This window comes from Pogoniulus pusillus, chromosome 1 (genome assembly GCF_015220805.1).
Source record: "Pogoniulus pusillus isolate bPogPus1 chromosome 1, bPogPus1.pri, whole genome shotgun sequence".
Lineage (NCBI taxonomy): Eukaryota > Metazoa > Chordata > Aves > Piciformes > Lybiidae > Pogoniulus > Pogoniulus pusillus.
Genome location: NC_087264.1, coordinates 19,781,601 through 19,802,504, shown reverse-complemented (window position 1 = coordinate 19,802,504; position 20,904 = coordinate 19,781,601). Strand labels below are relative to the sequence as shown.

General features: G+C 42.2%; 1 protein-coding gene across 1 annotated transcript in view; it reads right to left on the bottom strand.

Moving 5' to 3' along the window:
• Window positions 1-463: 463 nt before the first annotated feature.
• The window catches only part of KLHDC1 (kelch domain containing 1), a 32,922-nt gene continuing 12,481 nt past the window's right edge, over window positions 464-20,904 (bottom strand). Inside the window, exons 7-13 of the mRNA XM_064142878.1 lie at window positions 19,030-19,113; window positions 13,108-13,166; window positions 9,449-9,561; window positions 7,752-7,824; window positions 3,496-3,580; window positions 2,699-2,751; window positions 464-1,445 (exon numbers count right to left, since the gene is read on the bottom strand). Coding sequence (XP_063998948.1) covers window positions 1,271-1,445; window positions 2,699-2,751; window positions 3,496-3,580; window positions 7,752-7,824; window positions 9,449-9,561; window positions 13,108-13,166; window positions 19,030-19,113 — 642 coding nt within the window. The 3' untranslated portion in view covers window positions 464-1,270. The remainder of the gene's footprint in view (window positions 1,446-2,698; window positions 2,752-3,495; window positions 3,581-7,751; window positions 7,825-9,448; window positions 9,562-13,107; window positions 13,167-19,029; window positions 19,114-20,904) is intronic.

Below are 20,904 nucleotides of genomic sequence, written 5' to 3'. Positions count from 1 at the left end.
CACTTGGCATTGTTCATCTGTGAACTTCAAACTCACTGGGGGAGCCTCAATTCCCTTGATGAGACTACTGACAAAGATACTAAAGGCAACTGGCCCCAGCACTGAGCCCTAGGGAACACCACTGGTGTCTGGCTGCCAAATGGCTTTAACTCCATTCCTCACCACTTTTTGGGCCTAGCCATCCTGCCCATTTTTTAATCCAGTGAAGCCTCCACCCATCTAAGCCAGGTACAGTGAGCATCTTCTCAGAAGGAGGACACTCAAGGCTGCCTGTGAACCACAGTTTTCCTCTAGCTTACAAAGCTTCTCTCAAATAAGCACTACTGAATATCTCATGCTCTGAGCAGCTACTGAACAGCTCTGCTACAATACCCAGTCCCCAAACTGCCCTTTGAGGTCACTTGGCTGCAAAAAACTCCTTTCCCCAAGTATATAATTTTGCAAAAAAGAGTCGAGATTGGTCTTGATTGAACCCTCTATAAAATTTTAATGACTGTGCTCCTAGATATTTGAAACAGAAAAATAGTAAGTACTACGTATGCTCTTCTTAAACAATAAATAAGCTTTTTTTGTTGTCGTTAAACCAAGAATTAAATACAAACTTTACACATCCAAAGTACAATATACAACCCATTTCAGAAAAGGACTCCTTACTGACAAACGTGGTAAAACCATTTTGTGAACTGCTCAGAAGTTTCCTTATACAAACAGCAATGCTGCTCACCGCAGCTTCTTCTCCCCACTTCCACAGTTACCTTGCTAGCTTTCCTACTTCTGGATGGCCAGATGATGAAGTCTGGTGAAATCAAAAGAGATTCAGTGGTGGTTAGTGAGTTGTTACCTTTCTCAAGGCCATGAATCCTCCAAAGAGAGTGTGTTGAGCTAATCTTGTCTTTGTGGAGAGGTTGATGTGCTAAGGCTGGAGCAAGATTTTAGACTTATGCCATGTTTTTATCCAGCTGGAAAACATTTTGAATCACCTTTGTCACCTTCAAAAACCAGTTGAGTTGTATGGACTGCCTCATGAAGACCACAACTGCAGAAATTAACAATCTCTCTATATATACAAAGTTTGATCAGTTTTCTATACCGCAGAAAAAACAAGGAAGCTTCCATAAAAAAATGATTTCTTTGTTCTCAAACCTCACTTTAGAAACTCAGCTTAACATAGAGTTGTTCTGTAGCATTAGTCAAAGTTCACTAACAAAAGGACCCTGCTGCACACTGTAGATACACCCGAGTGTTCAACAGCTTGGTTGGCTGATGCTCTTCATGTAGTGTTCAGTTGGTTTTGCCTTTCGGTTTCAGCTTTCCTCTCCTGCCGGTGGCTGACTGCAGCCCAGAATGTGATTTTTTTCAGCACTTGCTGCAGGAGTTTCGATGGCAAGCAGGGTATCTGATTCTCAAGGAGAGTGGCATTCTTACCAATGCAGTCAAGACAGAGCCTGGAGAAGGGGGAAAAAAAGAAAGTATTTAAGTGGTCCACAACCCGAAGAAAAAGTGACATCTACTGGAGCTGGCCAAAGGACTGAGCTCAGAGGGTTGTAATCAGTGCAGTCTAGCTGGAGGCTCTTGCTGTCCCCCAGGGGTCAGTTCTAGGTCTTCCTGTTCAGTGTCTTCATCAAAGACTTGACAGCACAAAGTGGACCATCAGCAAGTTTGCTGATGACAAAACAGGGAGTGGCTGACTCCCTGTCACGCTGTTCTCATTCAGTGAGACCTGAACAGCCTGCAGAGTCAGGTAGAGGGGAAACTCATGAAATTCAACAAGTGTAGGGCCCCACACCTGGGGAAGAATAACCCCTGCACTAGTACAGGTGAGGGGCTGGCCTACTGGAAAGCAGCTCTGTGGAAAAGAACATGGGCATACTGATGGACAAGGTCACCATGAGCCAGCAACATGCTCTTGTATGAAGGAGGTCAATGGTTGGCTGTGGTCCATTAAAAGTGTAGCCAGCAGGTCAAGGGAGGTACTTCTGCCCCTACTACCTTAGTGAGGCCACACTTGGGAGTAAAATGTCCAGCTTAAGAGAGACCAGAGATAACTAGAGAGTGAAGTAGAGACTCTGAACATGAGAGGCCTGAAGCATCACTGTAAGGAGAAAAGGCTGCGAGACCTGGGGCTCTTGAGTCTACAGAAGAGCAGACAGAGGGAGTCTGATCAATGCTCAACAAGAGCTAAAGGGTGGGGGGCAGGAGGATGGGACCACACTCTTTTCAGCTGTGCCCAGCAACAAGACAAAGGGCAACAGGCACAAAGTGGTACCCAGGAGGTTCCATCTGAACAGGAGGAGAAAATTCTCTGCTGTGAGGATGCTGGAGCCCTGGAGCAGGCTGCCCAGAGAGATTCCAAAGCCACCTGGACATTGTGATCCTACACAAGCTGCTGTGGGTGCCTGTGCTTTAGCAGGGGTGTTGGATTATACAATCTCCAGAAGTCTTTTTTGACTCCCAAAAGTCTATGCTTCTGTGAAAAGCTCATGATGTTCACTCTGTGTGTTGTGCTTGCATGTGCAGGAGGAAGTTTTCTACACCACCAGCACATAACCTGCTCTGGATCACCACACACTGCATGTTTCAAACATTTACTGTGGAGGTAACTATGTTCTACCTGCCTACGTAGGAGAACATGGTTAACACTCACATGTGAAAACACACATGATTTATACTTGACTTTGTACCAATAACCCCAACTCACCTGAGGAGTGAATAAGGTTGAGTCTGAAATATTAACAAGTCACTACAGTGCCCCTAATCAACAGAAAAAAAAAAGAACAATTAAAATAACAAACAGCTGATCTCAGCAAAATTGCTACTTCCTGAACTTATTACTGTATTAATTACTAAATGTTACCAAAACCATAACATTTACACTGAAGGTGGCAAGACACTGTCCCAGGCTGCTCAGAGGTGGTAGATGCCCCATTCCTGGAGCCATTCCAGGTCAGGTTATTTGGGGCTGTGAGCAATCTGCTCTAGTTGCAGATGTCCCTGCTGACTGCAAGGTGGGGGGTTGGACTAGATGACCTTGAAAGGTCCCTTCTAACCCAAATAATTTTGTGGTTCTTTGATTCTATGCAATTGTCAATAATTGAGACCCAATTAGGAAACAGCTTAATTTCTGGAGATGATTGTTACATAGGTTAATTACACTTAAGAACCATTCTTGGTTAAATGACCCTTCCAGCACAAAACATTCTTCTACAGGTCAGTCATTCCATGATTTATTTGTTTTGTTGTTTTCTTTTTTATCATATACACCATTTAAAACTGGTAACATTTTAAATAGATATAAAAAGGAAATTGTAATTCACTTTCTTTATAAATAACTAAGTATATATTTTCCTTTTTGTAATGGCAGGAAAAACCCTCCTGAAACTCTCAGAAAGAGTAAGAACATATCTGCCCCCCTACATGATATGAATGATGAACCCAATGATATTAACTTTATATCAATGTTAATTGTAATAAAATTTCATTAATCAGTTTACTGACTGTATCCATGAAATGCAGGTCATCTTTGCTTCCACCAAACACCATCACTTCTCCCTCTTTTCCAAGGCAGGCTGTGTGCCACAACCTAGAAATAAAAAAATAGCCACAAAGTGGTTATTGCTGTGACCAAGCAGCAAGTAGCAGTTGTATGTTAGCAACAAAACACATCTCAAAATGCCCTGTTTTGAAAGGTTTCAGAGAAGCAGCACGTTTACTGGCCTGTTAACCTCTTCCTCTCACACAAACTCCTCCATTCTTCATATTCAAGTTTCTTTTCAAGACTCTTTTGCTTTAAGGATGTAAGTTAATGGAAATGGAGTAAGAAAATGGAAAGGTCATTTTTCTAATCCTGGTTGGAAAAAACTTTTAAGATCAAGTCCAACCATTCTCTTAACTAGTGCTCAACCATGTCCCTCAGCACCACACTTTGTCACTTTTAAACATCTCCAGGGTGTTAGGCACAGAGTCTCAAAGTCTCACTGGCCTCACTACTTACCCAGAAGAGTTTTATAGGTTTGAGGTGACATTTTACAAGGTGCTCTGTGGCCTACAGAAACAAAGATGCTTCTCTATTATCCTTGTGTGCCATGTTCTTGGGGAAGGAAGGAGAACTGAGTGAGGCAATTACAAGATTTATTTGCACAGAGTATGTTTGGACTTAAGACCTCTGAGCTTCTCACTTTCTTTGTCAAATATCACTGAAATGGGTCAACTGATTCAAAAATGTATCTGAGAAGCAGCTCTACATGCACAGAACACTAATGTAACCCTTCTTAGGAAACCAAGACAAAGACATCATTTCAAAAGGCTTCAAAGGTAGAAAACAGTGCCTTAAAATAGGATGTCACTCACTGACTCACTTCTTCGACAACATAAAAAGGGACAGCAATGTGACACCCATCTCATGATAATTTCACTGAGTGGTTACATTCCAGAGTCATTAAGGTTGGAAAGGACCTTTAAGACCATCAAGTCCAACCACTGTATTTTATCCAGAACAATTTTTGTCATTCTTTGACTCATCTGCACTCACTTTATGCACTTATTTATCGCTACTCCAACCCAACCTTACAGTGGAAAATGATTAGAAAACTTCACAAAACAAGCTTTTGGCATCAACAGCTTTTCTTTCTCTCTTCAGAAATTCCACTATTTCTTAAATTCATAGAATGGTTTGGGTTGGAAGAGACCTTGAAGATCATCTTGTCCCAAAACCCCTTGCTATGGGCAGGGACACTTTCCACTAGGCCAGGCTGCTCAAAGCCTCTTAACTTCCACTCTTAAAGCTGTTAGAATTGAGGGTTTTCAATATTGGTTCTTATTCCCTAACACTAGGGTGAGAGCTTAGAACACAAATCATCTTATTGCAGCTTTACTCTTTCCCCCAGATATTCCTGGGAACCATTTTGTGCATGTCAATTACGTCACATGTACACATTAAACTGTGCTGTGTGTATAAAATCACAGGATCTAAGAGACCTCAAAAGCCAGCTTGTAAAAATCTTAATTGACCAAAGACTTTGCTAGTTCAGCAGCTGCACTTTGTTAGATTTAATTTCATGATTAGCAGATCAAAACCTGTATTTCTACTGAAGTGTCACAAGATGATTATCACCACAGAGCTCTGGTCCTTTTAAAAGTCTGCTTAACCACAATAACATGTAAAAACAAACATTTTCACTTCCTTACTCCAGTCATATCAATAATTATTTACTGTTGTCCTTAGGCTAAACTGTATCCCACCTTTTCTCCTCCTCATACCTGTAGGATAGATCTGTCTCTGCCTTATCTGCATTAGGAAATCTCTGGCCTGGACTTCATCACCGAGGAACACTGGGAAGCCTTTCCTGCCTTCACTCTGGAGACATCCTAGCTTGCAACCTGAGGCTTTTTTTCTACCGACTGACAGTTTCTGGCCTCTGACAGCTGCTCTAACTTATCACCTAAACATTCTAACAAAGCATGTTATTTAAATTACACAGATGAAGCTTTTCCTTTTTTGCTTTGTTTTTAAACAGCTCTTCTAACCAGAACAACAGAATTACATTGCAACCAAAACACTGAGGAGCAAGTTAAACATAACAATTTGTTCTCTATTTTAACCCAGCATGCAAAATGTTAGCTGAAGTAAAAGTCGGTGGGTGTAGTTTTCTACCCAGAGAGAATCACAGGTCTGTAACCTAGAAGATTATTTGTTTAGAAATTACTAAATTGCTTGTTTAGAAATTACTAAATACAGAGTGTTAAAGGAAATTCTCCTTTCCATTCCCTCCAATTCTCTCTTTTCCAGAAGTAGCAGGAAAATATACTCCTGCATGTGTGATATACCATCTAGCATTATAAAATATATTATGCATATAATAATAATAAACAACTCTAAAAGTATACATCTACATATCCTTGCCAGTGTATTTTAAGTCCTGATGTAAAGCCATGAGTGATACAACTGACCTAAAGCTTTTCCAGCCAAGGAGAACCTGCAGCAATCCTGTGCAAGTACAAGGATACAACCATGGTACGACTAAGTACTTCCCACTCAAACATGTGAACAGGGGTTTGGTGTGGTTCTTTTTATCCATGTTTCCAGGAATTCCTAAAAAGGGTTATTAATGCATTTTTCTTTTTTTTAAAGGGAGGGAAGGTAATTTACTTAAATAACCAATGGAAGGCAGCTGCCCTCAGCATACAAACTTCATGCCAAGACCTTCAGATGGTAGAGAACTATATTTGGTTTGAGACTCTTGTCAGCATGTCATCCAAAAGCTCTGCTCTTAGGAAGATCTGGGCTCAGTGAACAGTACAGTCCCCAGCAAGTTTAGCAGTGTCAGCCCCAGGAACTCTTAGGTGCTTCTGCTGCAGCAAGGAAGGTGGTTTGCTCAACCATCTCTCTGCCAGCACAGCCAAGTGACAGTTCCACTGCATAGCCCAGTATGGGATCTGCTCTCAACCTGCCTCAAAACCATTTGGACCTCAAGTCACAGGTTCCTAGCATCAAGCCCTACCACCACCTCAGCCACAAATGCCATTCCAGCTTAACTGCAGTGTAAAGGCTGAGCTGCTGCTTGTATTATTTTTTCCATACATTCTGTCCCTTCTCACTTCTCTTCCATGATTACACAAGGCAAGGAGCCCATTTCAGCAGTTCGCTTGCATGAGACCATCCAAGTAAAGACCCAAACAGAAAGATAAATGGAATCCTTGACTGCTAGCGATGCATTTTGATATTTAAGGGACACATTAGTGCCATCCTATCAGTTCACTGGAGCCAAGGTCCAAGTATATTCAAGCTTGAAAGGCTTTGGAACCTAAGAAAGCAGAAAACTTGGTCTAAAATTGCTGTTTAAAAGACATCCTGGAGTAGGATAAAACATGAAGAAAATTAATGGAGGCCAAAATACTTCAGTAACAGAAAACAGAGTTATGAGGTAGGAAGCGTGCAAATGCCACCCAGAATTGGACACTGTGCTAAAGGAATGATGTAGAATTGTGCTGAGTGTATCTGGGTGAATGTATAGAATGAATTTCATGGAAAGCTGAGTATTTGATAACCTAGGTTATAAATATATAGAACTTTACTGGCTTAAAAATTAAGTCTCTGCACTGATACAGCAAGAACCTGTTCTTAATGGCAGCTTCTGGTTCAGAACATGAACACTAGTTGGAAAGACTATTCTTCTGGAGCCTTAAACTAGAGAAGAGAAAACAGAGCCTGGAAGACCTGTGCTGCTGTTCCAAGTAGGAACACCAGACAGACACTCCAGAACTAGATCCTTTTTGGCTGTCAGTTAAGCCCATGTTCCAAGACTATAATCACAATTAGTTGCTTCTGCTCAGAGCAAAAACACAACCAAACTTTTGAATCCTGAAAGGTGCAAAGTTTTTTGGGTTGTCTCCCCCATGTTTTTAATAACATGTCAACATTAATCAGTTTTTATTAGTTTCAGAAGTTAATTCCCCTAAAGCTGTGATATACATATAAAAATCATTGACAGAAGAGCAGGTTAGTTGGACGCCCAGCTCCTTCCCCACAAAACTTTTAATGCAAGCAAGCATCAACTATAAGGAATATAGAAAGAAATAATGCTGTAACAGATCTGGAGAAACATGTTATTAAAGCAAATGATGCAATCACTATGCATTAATTTTCCAAGATATTCATATGACATGGGTTAAAAAAAAACACACAGCTCAATTTAAAATTACTTAAATTTCCTTGAATGTCTCAATTTCAGCAAACAGGGCTGATTTTTGTATACCTAGGCCTACTCTTAGGCAAGTGGGTGAGCTGCTTCCATCCATTTGTTGTAATGCTGTGAATCCAGCCATCACCTACAACAGAAGAAGAAAGATTACAACATTAATCTTTCTCTTGGGACAAAATATCACCTTTATTTAAACAAAACCCTCCATGTCTTAAGAGAATGTCCTATTAAGAGAACACTAAAACCATCACTACATTAGCTAGCATCTTTTCAGTCTTTGATATTTCACCTCACCACCCACTCAAAGAGCTCAATGCATTGAAATCTCCCTCTCAGTGGAATATAAACTGTAACACAATTTTTTCTCCACTCATTTCATGGAAAGTTGAAGAGGAACTCAGTATAAAACTAATCTGTTTTGCAGGTAACACAGAATCAGAGAACAGTTTGGGTTAAAAGGGACCTTAAAGATCATCTAGTTCCAAAGCACCTACCATGGGCAGGTTCCTCTGGACTTGGTCTAAGAGGTCCATGTCACCCCTGTGCTAAGGGCTCCAGAGCTGCCCTCAGCACTGCAGATTGGGTTTCAGCAGAGCCCCTCAGAGAGGGGCAGAGACTGCTGGGGATAAGCTCAGGATTCAGCTGCATTTTGCAGGTGTGATTTCCTCTTCACCCGAAACCCTACATTACTTTGACATCATTATTTGTATCTTCCTTCTGCATTTGCTATTGATGTCAGAAGTCACCCTTTGTTCATATCAAAATGGGTGAAAGTCTTGCCTTTATTCTTTGAGATGATAGTTTGATGAAAAATGGATTATGTGTTCTCATTGTGGTCCTATATTACTATAAACCAACAATAAGAGAAACACTCAAGCACCAAGAAAAACCTGTAACAAGATGTAGGTTTAAGTAATTTGAGGAAGACAAAGATGGCCAAGTGCAGGGTTCTGCACTTTGGCCACAACAACCCCAAGCAGTGCTATAGGCTGGGGACTGAGTGGCTGGAGAGCAGTCAGGAGGAAAGGGACCTGGGGGTACTGATAGACAGTAAACTGAAGATGAGCCAGCAGTGTGCCCAGGTGGCCAAGAGAGCCAACTGCATCCTGGCCTGCATTAGGAACAGTGTGGCCAGTAGGTCAAGGGAGGTTATTCTTCCCCTGTACTCAGCACTGGTCAGGCCACACTTTGAGTTCTGTGTCCAGTTCTGGGCCCCTCAATTCAAGAAGGATGTTGAGGTGCTGGAACATGTCCAGAGAAGGGCAACGAAGCTGGTGAGGGGCCTGGAGCACAAATCCTATGAGGAGAGGTTGAGGGAGCTGGGCCTGTTTAGCCTGGAGAAGAGGAGGCTCAGGGGTGATCTTATTACTGTCTACAACTACCTGAAGGGACATTGTAGCCAGGTGGGGGCTGGCCTCTTCTCCCAGGCAACCAGCAATAGAACAAGGGGACACAGTCTCAAGTTGTGCCAGGGTAGGTATAGGCTGGATGTTAGGAAGAAGTTCTTCACAGAGAGAGTGATTTCCATTGGAATGGGCTGCCCAGGGAGGTGGTGGAGGCACCGTCCCTGGGGGTCTTCAAGAAAAGACTGGATGAGGCACTTAGTGCCATGGTCTAGTTGATTGGTTAGGGCTGGGTGATAGGTTGGACTGGATGATCTTGGAGTCTCTTCCAACCTGGTTGATTCTATGGACATGATATGAGGTTAGCACTCAAGTGAACAACAGAATAATAATCTCCAAATGACTTACTTAGAGGAACGTTGTCAGAGCTTAGTCCACCAAAAAGAAAGAGTCTGTCATCTCCTATTGGAGTCAGTGTGTGCCAGGATCGATCCTTTGGTTTCTCTCCACTGATATTAATTCTTGAGGAAACAAAATAAACAAAACAAATGTTCAAAGAATGTTGGGGGGAGAGGGAAATAATAAATCAACCTGCTAGAAAAACATAACCATTAATTTAGTTTATGCTAAAAGAAGCTTGGCTCTTTTCCCAGTTAAAAAAACTGCACTTGCACGATCTGAATTCATTCTGGAGAAGAGAGCTCAGATTCAAAAGTGGCATGTTGTAATTAAGTGTTCAGAGGAGAGTTACTATCTAAACATCAAAGGGCAAACAAAATAATAACATTTTAGTTTTAAGATCACAAGTCACTACTTAAGGTACAAGTAAAAGCACTCAGAAAGGACTGAGTATTGAAAACAAACTGCACAGCACGTGGGGAAATGGACTGGGTTATTTTTGATGATAGCCAGATAAAGTGTAGTGGATCCTGAGAAGCTGCAGTATCCCTCCTCCTGGGATAATGATCTTAAACAATACAAGGACAGTAGCTTTACTTAGCTCTAAAAGCTTCTACCTCTGCTGCTATCAAGTCTTTTAACACAATGGTGGGTCACTCAGACTACGAGAGACACTTGACTAAGAAGCACAAAACAGATGCAGGTTTATTATTCTCAACTTCTGCTCACATTTAAAAAAATACATATGGATTTTATATTGGTTTCATTTTAGCTGCACAGTTGATAGAATTAAGGTTCATGGAATAATTAAGGCTGGAAAAGAGTCCAACCATAACCTACCACTGCCAAGCCATCACTAAACCATGTCCACTCTTTGCGTGAGTGTTCCTCATGTCTGACCTAAACCCGTCCTGGTGCAACCTGAGGCCATTTCCTCTTGTTTTATTACTTGTTAATACTGGAGAGTCCAAAGGAAGCCACAAAGATGCTGAGGTGACTGGAGCATCTCTATGAGGAGGAAAGGCTGAGGGACCTGGGAGACTTTAGCCTGGAGAAGAGCAACCCGAGAAGGGATCTGATCAATGCTCAGCAAGAGCTAAAGGGTGGGAGGCAAGATGGAGTCAGACTCATTTCAGTGGTGCCAGACACCAAGACAAGCAACAATGAGCACAAACTGGAACCCAGAAGGTTTCATCTGAAGATGAGGAGAAAACTCTGTTGTGAGAGAGATGGAGCTCTGGAACAAGCTACTCAGAGAGGCTGTGGAGTCTCCTTCTCTGAGAGGCACCTGGATATTGTGATCCTGGGCAACCTGCTGATCCCTAAGGGTCCCTTCCAACCATTCCATTCTGTGAATGCAATACACACAAATGTGAACTCAGTCCACAGTATGGACAGTGCAGACAGGTATAGTTAGTGGTTAGACTCAATGACCTTAAAGGTCTCCTCCAACCAAAGTGTTTCTACTACTCTATTTCCTGTACAATCAGTGAAGAGAAACAGGTTCTTGAACAGCACAATTCATGATTTATTTTGGATGTCTACCTTAGCAGCAGTTATCTCATGCCCAAGAGCTGCTTGTTCTCCTTAACTGAGCACAGAGAAAGTCTAGGTTGAGTAACAGGGCACCTGCAGTTCAGTGAGAGAAATTTCATTATTGGGTACTGCTAAGCAGTTCTCCATCTGGAAGCAAAGACCGAAAAATCACAGCTAATTAAGCACTGATTGCAAAACTCCTGCCTAAATTTGGCACTGAAGCTGATGCCTCAGTCACAGTATTTCAGTGCCTGCTTTACCACAATACTTAGAGAAGTTGCTTCTAAAATTGGCAAAAGAGGGAGCCTGTGCTTTGATCTCTAGAGGAACAAACCAGAGAGTGATGGGTGAGAAGGGTTCAATCTTTTGTGCTACTGATACAAGAATCACAGCGACAGAAGTCACAGAATATTGACTGTTTTGAGCAGGTCAGTTGAGTTGGAAACAGTCCAGCAGAGGCTATAAAGAAAATGGGACTGAAGAATCAATCTGAGAAGGCCTGGGGCTGTTTAGCCTGAAGAAGAGCAGCCTGAGAAGGGATATTTCTCAATGCTCAGCAAGACCAAGTGTGGGGCAGAAAACGATGGGGCCAGACTCCTTCCAGTAGTGCCATTAACAAGGGGCAATGGACACAAGCTGAACCCAGGAGATGCCATGACATGAGCTAAAATGTCCTTTCTGTGAGAGCAACAGAGCACAGGAGTAGGCTGGAGATAGTCAAAACCCATCTGAATCTGATCCTGGTTATTTCCCCTCATCCTGGTAGTTCTCCCTTGAGAAAAGAGATTAGCCTCCACTTCATTACAACCTCCTTTCAGGGAGGTGTAGAGAGCCAGAAAGTCTCCCCAAGTCCCTCAGCCATTCCTCATAAGACATGTGCTCTAAGCCCTTCATCAGCTTTAGTGACCTTATCTGGACATGCTCCAGCACCTCAATGTCCTTCTCATGGTGAGATGCCCAAAACTGAACTCAGTACTTAAGGTATAGTCTCATCAGTGCCAAGTATTAGTCCTGCTGGCCGCACACTACTCCTGGTGCGGGCCAGGATGCTGGTGTTTTTCCTGGCCACTTGGGCACACACACTGAATCATGTTCAGCCAGCTGTCAATCAGTACCCCCGGGTCTTTTTGGTTAGACAGTTTCCAGGCACTCTTCCAAGGAGTGATTGTGACTGAAATGCAGGACCCAGCACTTTAAAGTTAGCAGTGTTCTACCTAAACAACTACCAAAGGAAAAGAAGATTACCTAATCAGCTTAATTCTTAAGTGATAATTCAATCTTCAGAGAGGCCCTTGTGGTAGTTCTTTGTCATGCCGCCACCAGAAACAAGAAGGAACAGACAGAGGATTGCACCTGCTCCCTCACTTCGCTCTCAGCTTAAAGGGCAGAGGAGCACAAGTGGTGCAGAACCAGACCAGCAGCCTTGGGTGATTGAAGATGCCCATCAAGGGTGCATGAAGCACAAAGCCCTGGGGCAGGATCAGTACTGACATGTACTCAGGAAAAGTTTCTTGTGGTCTTTTATGAAATCACTATGAGGTTACATTTAGAACTTGCATGGAACACCTCCCATCAGGTCCTCTTTATCTCCTGGTTTGTCTATCAGCTAACAAGATGTCCTCTGATTCTACACATAGTAGTTACTAGCATAAATGCTACACATAAATAAATCTTAGGAAGTATATACTAATACTTGATTTAGTTTAACATTTGAATACTTTTACCTCATACTTTTACTTGATTAAAAAAAAAAAAACAGTTAAGATGCTTATCTTAATGGAGGAGGATCTTCCCCCCATGATGAGCCAAATATAGATAGTAAAAAGAGCATTCAAAGAGACATCACAACCAAAATTCCATATGGATAACTGTACCCATCCAGAAAATGAGGATGTTAAATCACTACACGCTGTGCTTAAAACAGCATCATTGATGCTTTGGTGCAGAACAGAAAAAGCTTAGTAACCACTAGCAAATTAAATTAAATTGAAATCACAATGTAGCAGCTGTTAAAACAGTCCCCAAATTCACATTCTGCTCTTGGAATAACTATAAAATTAACACTGAAACTATTTAGCAATATGTTTCAATCTGCTACGTTCAACTTGGAAGCGTCAGAGAAAGAAACCTACCTTCCAGACCAGGTCCAAGTGTCCAAATTTAGGCAGTGCAAATCATTCATCCTAGTTTGCTACAAAATAAATCAAATACCAGTTGTGTTATCTTAAGCAAACAATGAGCAAAGCATTTCAGTTGAGGCCATCCCAGGACAGAATATTCCTTGTAAGAAAACTGTGAAGAAAACTGTACCCACGTGCTTTAAAGCAATTCTTATTATGTGGCAGAGGAAAAAGCATTTCTTCTCGAACCCCATCATGCAACAACCAGAAAGCTCTCTGGGAGTGGATACTTAAAGTGACCCAACAGCAGCATGGGGCCAATTTTAACTTTTAATAGTGAAGAACTGTGTGATTTTCAGCTCCTGCAAACATATTCGAGTTTCATCCATAGAATTCATGGTAGGTGACCGCAGAAGGTGTAACACTCTAATTTCCTCTGGTTATTTGTCTTTGCATCCTCCTGCCTGATCACTTAATCCTCAAAATATTCCAGTAGGTGCTGTGCTGAGGACATGGCATGCCACAGAAAGCCCATCACATCTGTGGTTTTCTCTTTTTTCCATAAGGCAAGTCCTTTCAGAGTTACAAGGTTTTACGACCCTTTAGCATCTGCCTTAAAAAAAAAGGCCAATAAAATGATCAATAAGAGCAATGAGAAATCAATACACTTGCTTATCTCCCTGTGCTTTGAGATGAAGTGATTACCTCAGAACCATACAAGGAGGATATAAGAATGAATTTATTTTACACTGCAGCAATATTTTCAGTGCCTCATGCTACACTTAAAACTGCTATTTGTGATTCCCCTAAGTACTACAAAACAATAGCTGAGAAGTAGGGAAATGTATCTTGCCTTACCTTAACCATTTGTTTTCTCCTAGGGTAGTCCATAGATCTATTAGAATAAGCCTTTCTCCAGCTTGCAGCTCCTTTGCAGCAGAAACTAGCCTTGTTAAGTCAGAACAGGAGTGGGTTTAACCCTTGAGAACTCAGACAGTTATTAGGGAGTTTGAGAGACTTCTAAAGCTGTGCACCAGAGCAATGGAAAGTCTATGAGGTGTTTCATGAAGCAGCAAGGTTTTCAGGATAGCTCTGATCAAGTAGGTGCTAGCCCTTTGCTGTCCTAGGGAAGAAAACGTTGACTAGCATTCTTGGAAGGCCTTCCAAGAGGCCAACAGACTGAAGAAAAGCAACTGAGGGCTTGTGCGTGCTGCCTGAGCAACTTGGTTATATTCACCCTCTTGCACAGAAAGTGTAATCCAACTAACAGCTAGAGGAACACATCTGTCTTCTGTTGAGAAGTCTACTCATTTTGTGCTGCTTCAGGTGGCAAGGAACGAACGATACAAGCAGAAAGCAAAATGTGATTCTCATCTTCTGCTGTACCTGTACACAGCCAGACACTCAGGGAAAAGGCAACATCCTGGTCTCTAGAACTAAAAGTATTTCATTGTCTTGGAATGAATCGTTTTGATGTGGAGGATGTCTATCAAAGACTAGAAAGCAAGCCGCTGTTATGCTGGAATTTAAGGTTTCAGGAAGATCCTGTTCAAGCCCTCCTCGCTGACTCTCCTTTCCTAGGCATTAGGCAGAAGATGGAGCAGTTTTCAGTTTCTTGGTCCCTGGGAAATCAATGTGTTATCTTTACATTCTCATGATTCAACAGATTGACAGGTGCATCATTACATCAGCCTCATTTTGAAGTCAAAACACAGCATCAGCTGGGACATTCACATCTATGATTCAGTCCTTAATATAGCTTTAACAACTGAAAACACCTTCCTACCCAACTCTGATTTGAGACACTGTAAAGCACAGTCAGGTTATGGTATCACCACCTGGCACATGCCAAGTTGCCTTCCAGCTTCTCCAAGATTTTTAAATGCTACCTACTAAAATTGAATCATTCAGATGATAATCCTAAAATGATTCTCAAACGGCTTAAAAGCATCAAGTCTCCTACGAGGGTTTGCATTTCCCTTTGAGCTGCAAGGGCTCCTTAGACACCTTACTTATCTGCAGCGTGTTCAGTTCTGTGCAGCCCAGTAAACATGAAGCATCTGCTTTGTCTCAGGAGTAGCTTTCCAGCACGATGAAAGGCTTTAAAGGTGACATATTTACAGCTCAGTACTGTTACAGTAAGCTCTCCAGTCTGAGATTTACCAGCCAACAGCTACTGCAGCTCATAGCTTTCTAAGAGAAGGACTGCAGCTCAATCTATCTTCTGATCTTCGATGACAGAAAAGGGGAAATAGAAACATGCATACATTAAGGCATCAGATGTGTGAAGAGCTGTTGGAAATACTTTGGGTTTAATTCATCATTCTTTACACAAAAGTTTGCCACTTCAGTCAAAAATGAGATTTGTACCAACTTTCAGACTAACTCTCCGTCCTTCCTTCCTTCCTTCCTTCCCACTTTCTCCCATTTGGTTGTTTGCAGGGCTTACCTGGAGGAACAGAGTCCACACAACACTTCTGAGCCTGTTTTCAAATGACTCCTGGTACAACTGATTTTGATCATCATCACCATCTTCTTTTACCAGTTCTATCTCCAAGTTTGGAAAAAGGTGCCCTTTCCTCCCAGAAAGATGAATAGGAGAAGCCTCATGACACTTCCTGGCCCTTTCTGGTTCCTTGCAGAGCCTTTTCCCTGGGAAGATTTGTATTATGGTGAACTAGGAGAAGGAGGAGCAGAGCAATGCCATATTTGCTCCTTCATGTATGGAGAAAAGCAAGACTTCATCCTTTGGGGAGGAGTTGCTCCTGTAGTCAGGAAATGTAGTGGCTTTCTGATGCCTTTATAGCTTTCCTGTTTCACAACTTATACTAATTCCTCAAGCCCCACTGAACATTCCCTAACATCTAAGTCACCATCCATTTATCTCCAGGGAAAAGTGAATCAATAGCAATGACTAGGGTGAAAATGCAACTTCTTGTTCTCCTACAACATTAAAAATGTGGCTTTTCCAAAGCTTCCCTCTTCTGTAACACTGCTCCCAAGCAGTTTCACTTGGATTTTTGCAAAAGGGCTGAAGAAGCTGATGCTACCTGAGGAAGACAAAAACCTTTTCAGATCAGAGCCTTGTATTTCTGAGTCCTGTAGTCAAGCAGTCAGAGTTAAAAAGAAGCCAGAGGGCATGTCCTCTTAGGGCATATCTAGTCATGCAACAGCAGAGTGGAGAAATGACAGGCGAGCTGCAGCTTAAGAATTTCACTTGCAGAGGCTGCATGAGAATCCCAGCTTGAGTTACAAAGCAGTCTAGTTGCAACAGGCACAGTGCAGCAACCCTAATTGGCTCAGACACAAGACTCAGGGCTGTTCTGTCTCTAGGGCGAAGACCTCAGCACCACACAGAAGCAGCCCTTGAGAACAAAAAAGGCAGGGGGAGCAAAGCTTTGAAGGCTGAGGAAGAGTTTAGTGGTAGGTCAGAAGGTCCTGAGCTGCATGTTTACTTCTTCCCATCTAAGGTTCTTTCCCTCTCACCTGCAGGTTTAAGTGAGGAGCAGGTGTCAGTCCAGATGTGGTTAGCAGGAGCTCATTTACACAGCAGATACCAAAGAGCACATCCAAGCAGAGGCACAGGGCTCACTTAGCCTGGCTAACTGAGCACACAAGAACCAGGACTGGGTACTTGTCCAATCTCTTCAAATCATCTTTTATTTCTTGAGTTATTTGCAAATCAAGCTTGTCCACACCTACAGCTCTGGAAATTACTGCAGTTGTCTCTTGGGCAGAGGTGGAGCTCAAGCAATAATCCCAGAGACTGTGAGCCTGTGTGAAAGGCCACAGAACACATAATGGGAAGAATAAATAGGATCGACTGTGGTTACTTTTTCTTCTGATTGCTCAGAGAAGTTACCTAAAAACTTTTCCAGCAGCTGTGGGAGGCAACTGAAACACTGGCTAGAAGTTGCATGGCCCATTTTGACCCTCTCTGTAGGTCTGGTTTCTGTCTGAGCAAGCCATTTTGTAACAGAACTGTAGACCTTCCCCAAGAAGAACATGACGTTGCAGTAGAGCTTTTACAAGGGGGAAGGGACAAAGGGCAGTTTTACACTGTTTTATTTACAAGTAGTTGAGAACATTGTGGCAGCTTTCCAAGGTGAAGCTGGCACGTGGCTCCTGGAAGGGCATTTTCAACCAACAGTTAATTCTCCCTTTCTTAGAATAGAAATGCAGCACCAAGGGCTTTCAAAAGCTCCTTCACTATTATTTTGCATCATAAGACAGAAAACATCAAGTCTTATCCTCTAGCTGAATGTTACTAATGGCTCTAAAATAGCCATAGGTGAAGAGAGCTAAAAACTTACATTTTAAAAACAAATAGGGAAGAGTACACACAGTAACTTGAGTTGGGAAGATTTTTTTTCCCACTTGCCTTACAGAGCCTGTTTCTCACCTTCCTGATAAACTCCAGCTCACATAGAGACCTTCAGAGTACCATCTTTGCTTTGCTCTTGCAACAGTTCTAAAATGAGCTAGTGCATTTTCCATCCCAGGAAGAAACAAGCAATGAGGGAGAGAGTGTGTTAGTTAAGACCACTTACTACCACCCATATTTTAAGGCATATGGCAGGAACGTGGATTTTGTCTTCGATTTTGCTGCCTAGGGGTGAAATTCTTACATTAATGCTTCAACAGAAGCAAAATCTCCTCTGGCTAGTATTAGAAAACCAAGTGTGCTGCTGAGAGGCTTTAGTATCTTCTTGCTTACAAGTAGTGGCTACAGGTTTGCTCGGTATAGGTAACCAGAGGGATGATGCTGATGGCTTTTCCTTTAAGTTAAAAAGAGCTTGGAAAAGGTAAAATTACATAGCCAGGAACTTACCCTTGATTGAAATATGCACTGATTGCATCCTACACAGAGCTTTTACACTGCCTTTGACTCTTACCTAAGGGATAACCCATTTAAGATCCTCCTACAGTGTACAAAGTGGTGACAATCTGGGATTAACTATCAAGAATGCAAATACAAGCCTCACTTTTGGGGTAAAAAGCTTATGTTAGACCCACAAAATAAAGGTGTTGGAGCAAACTCTATGGTATGCTGTACATATTCTGTGGGAAGGGCACAGTTAAAGGTGAAGACTGAGACTGCAAAATTGAGCTTCAGAGAACAGGGAAGAGGTCTGAACAGGACTGCAATGACCTGTGCCTGCAGCAGCCTGCACACACAGACTAAGAACTTGCTATGCAGACATGATAATCACAGGCTGCTCTGCCAGACACCTGGATTTAACTCATTTCTGTGAAAAAAGTCTACTTCCTATTTATAAAGCAAGCTGAGATCTGTTATTTCCTACCTTTGTTTTGAACTTCACTCTCCCAGGAAGCAGACATCAGGGTGTGAGGGATGTGTATGTGACTGTTCTAACACCTTTCCTCTTTCTTTAGTGGGAAGGAGGGTAGGACAAAGAACAGGACAGGGAACAGATGGACAACTACAAGCTGAAATCTCAGTTATACTTACTACATGCTAGCATTTAAGTGAAATGAGGGGGGAAAAGAGGTAGCATGTTTGATGTTTAAATGTGCTAAACTACAGGAAGCACTGAATGTTAGCACCTCATCCTGTATTTGAACTTGCTCTATCATCAGGCTTCCTTCTGTTTACTTCTGAGCAATCATCTCCTGCAGTGATTAAGTACACAACTTTTTTTTGTTGATTTAAAGCATCTACATTTACTATACAATCATCTGCTTCTTCACCTTTTTGGGACAATCTATGCTTGACCATTAATACTACAGAGACACAAACAGACTCCTCTTTGTGTAAGGTGGAGGGGATGAAAAGCAGCATCCTGGATTCAACATCACCAACAAAGAGGTTAGGGCAAAGATCTGTGGATTTTTTTCTACTACAAAGCAATTTGCTATTTAAAAAAATAGAAGGAAATTACTGCCAATAAAGTGTTTTAATTCAACACTAACCAGCACTCTTCCTCCGAAGATGTAACCTTTATTTCCCAGCACAGCACATGTGTGAGCTGCTCGAGGCTGAGGTGGATCTCCACCCTGAAAGAAGCCAAAGAAGATTTTTCAGAACATTAACCAAAGATCAGACAACAACTGTGGCAAGTCAGTAAGACAGAGGTTGCAAAAATAAAGATAATATGCATAAAAATAGAGCACAAGTACTGTGAGGAGTGACTGAAGGAACTGGAGTTGTTCAGCCTGGAGAAAACTCCCTGAAATGAGGTTGAAGCCAGGTGGGGATTGGTCTCTTCTTACTAGGGAGAAGTGATAGGACAAGAGGAAGATGGCCTCAAATTGCACCAGGAAAGGTTTAGGTTGGACATGAAGAGAAACTTCTTCACTGAAGGCGTTCTGAAACACTGGAACAGGCTGCCCACAGAGGTGGTTGAATCCACCTCCCTGGAAGTGTTTAAAAGGAGCAGAGATGTGGTGCTGAGGGACAGGGTCTAGTGCAAGACTTGGTAGAGCTAGATAATGGCTGGACCTGATGCTCTTAAGAGGCCTTTTCCAACCAAAGTGATTCTTTGAATACATTGACAGTACTTGAGCTATAGAAGAAAAACATTCTGTAGTCACAACCAAGGCTCCAAGGACATCACAAGATACTTGCCAAAGACAGCTTTAATTGCCTTCCTTCAGCTTATAGCATCCAACATATTCCCTCCTGGCCTTATTGCTTTACTTAAAATGAAATTCAATTAATTTCTCTTTAATTTCTATGCATAAAATTACACTAGCACATCAGTTACTGCTGCTATTCTCTGTGAAGCATTACAGTTCCAAGTGCAAACTGCCAAGAGGTGGTATTAAAACCTCCTAAAATTTGATGTTACATCCAACAGCCATATGCCAAAAAGTCTTCAATGCATAAAGCAGAAATAAAGATGGAAAAATTGGCTTGTTTGGGCTTTTTTAATAGTGATTTCATTTCTTTGTCTTTAGTTTTAAAGGAAGTGTCAGACACTCATTACAATGTACTGCTGAGTTCTCACAAACTCACCAGGATTTTATGAACCTTTATATGATACTATCATATTTGTAGAGTTAGATAATGGTTGGACTCAATCTTAAAGGTCTTTCCAAGCAAAACAATTCCATGACTCTATATTAATATCTATAAATAGAAGTGTGTGCATTACTTTTTACTGGGAAAGTGAGCACATCTGCTCCTTTGGAAGACAATTAAAGTAGCATATTTGCTGCAGAACATCTGATCTGTTTATTCCAACACTACGGTGTAACCAGGAGAGATTTATTCAGGAGGTTTGTCAGCCTTAACTCTGAAAGGGAACACAGAATCCCAGCATGGTGGGGCTGGAAGGGACCTCTAGAGATGAAAGCAAAGTCAACCACAGCAGGTTGCCCAGGATCACAATGTCAAGTTTGGTTTATAATCTCTCCAGAGAAGGACACTTCATAATCTCTCTGGGCAGCCTACATTCCAGGGCTCCAACACAGTTCACACCAAAGATGCTTTTCTCATATTCATATGGAACTTCCTAGGCTCCAGTTTGTGCCCCCTGTTCCTTGTACTGTCACTGAGCACAACTGAGAGTCTAGCCCCATCCTCTTGCCCCCCACCCTTTAGCACTTGCTGAGCATTGATCAGATCCCCTCTCAGGGTGCTCCTCACTAGGCTAAACAGCCCCAGGTCTCTCAGCTTTTCCTCCTCAGACAGATGCCCCAGTCCAGTCAGAATCTTTGTGGCCTCTGCTGGATTCTCTCCAGTAGTTCCATGTCTCACTCGAACTGGGGAGACCAGAACTGAATCCACAACTCCAGCTGTGGCTTCACTAAGGGTAGGGGGGGCAAGAACCTCCCTCCATTGCA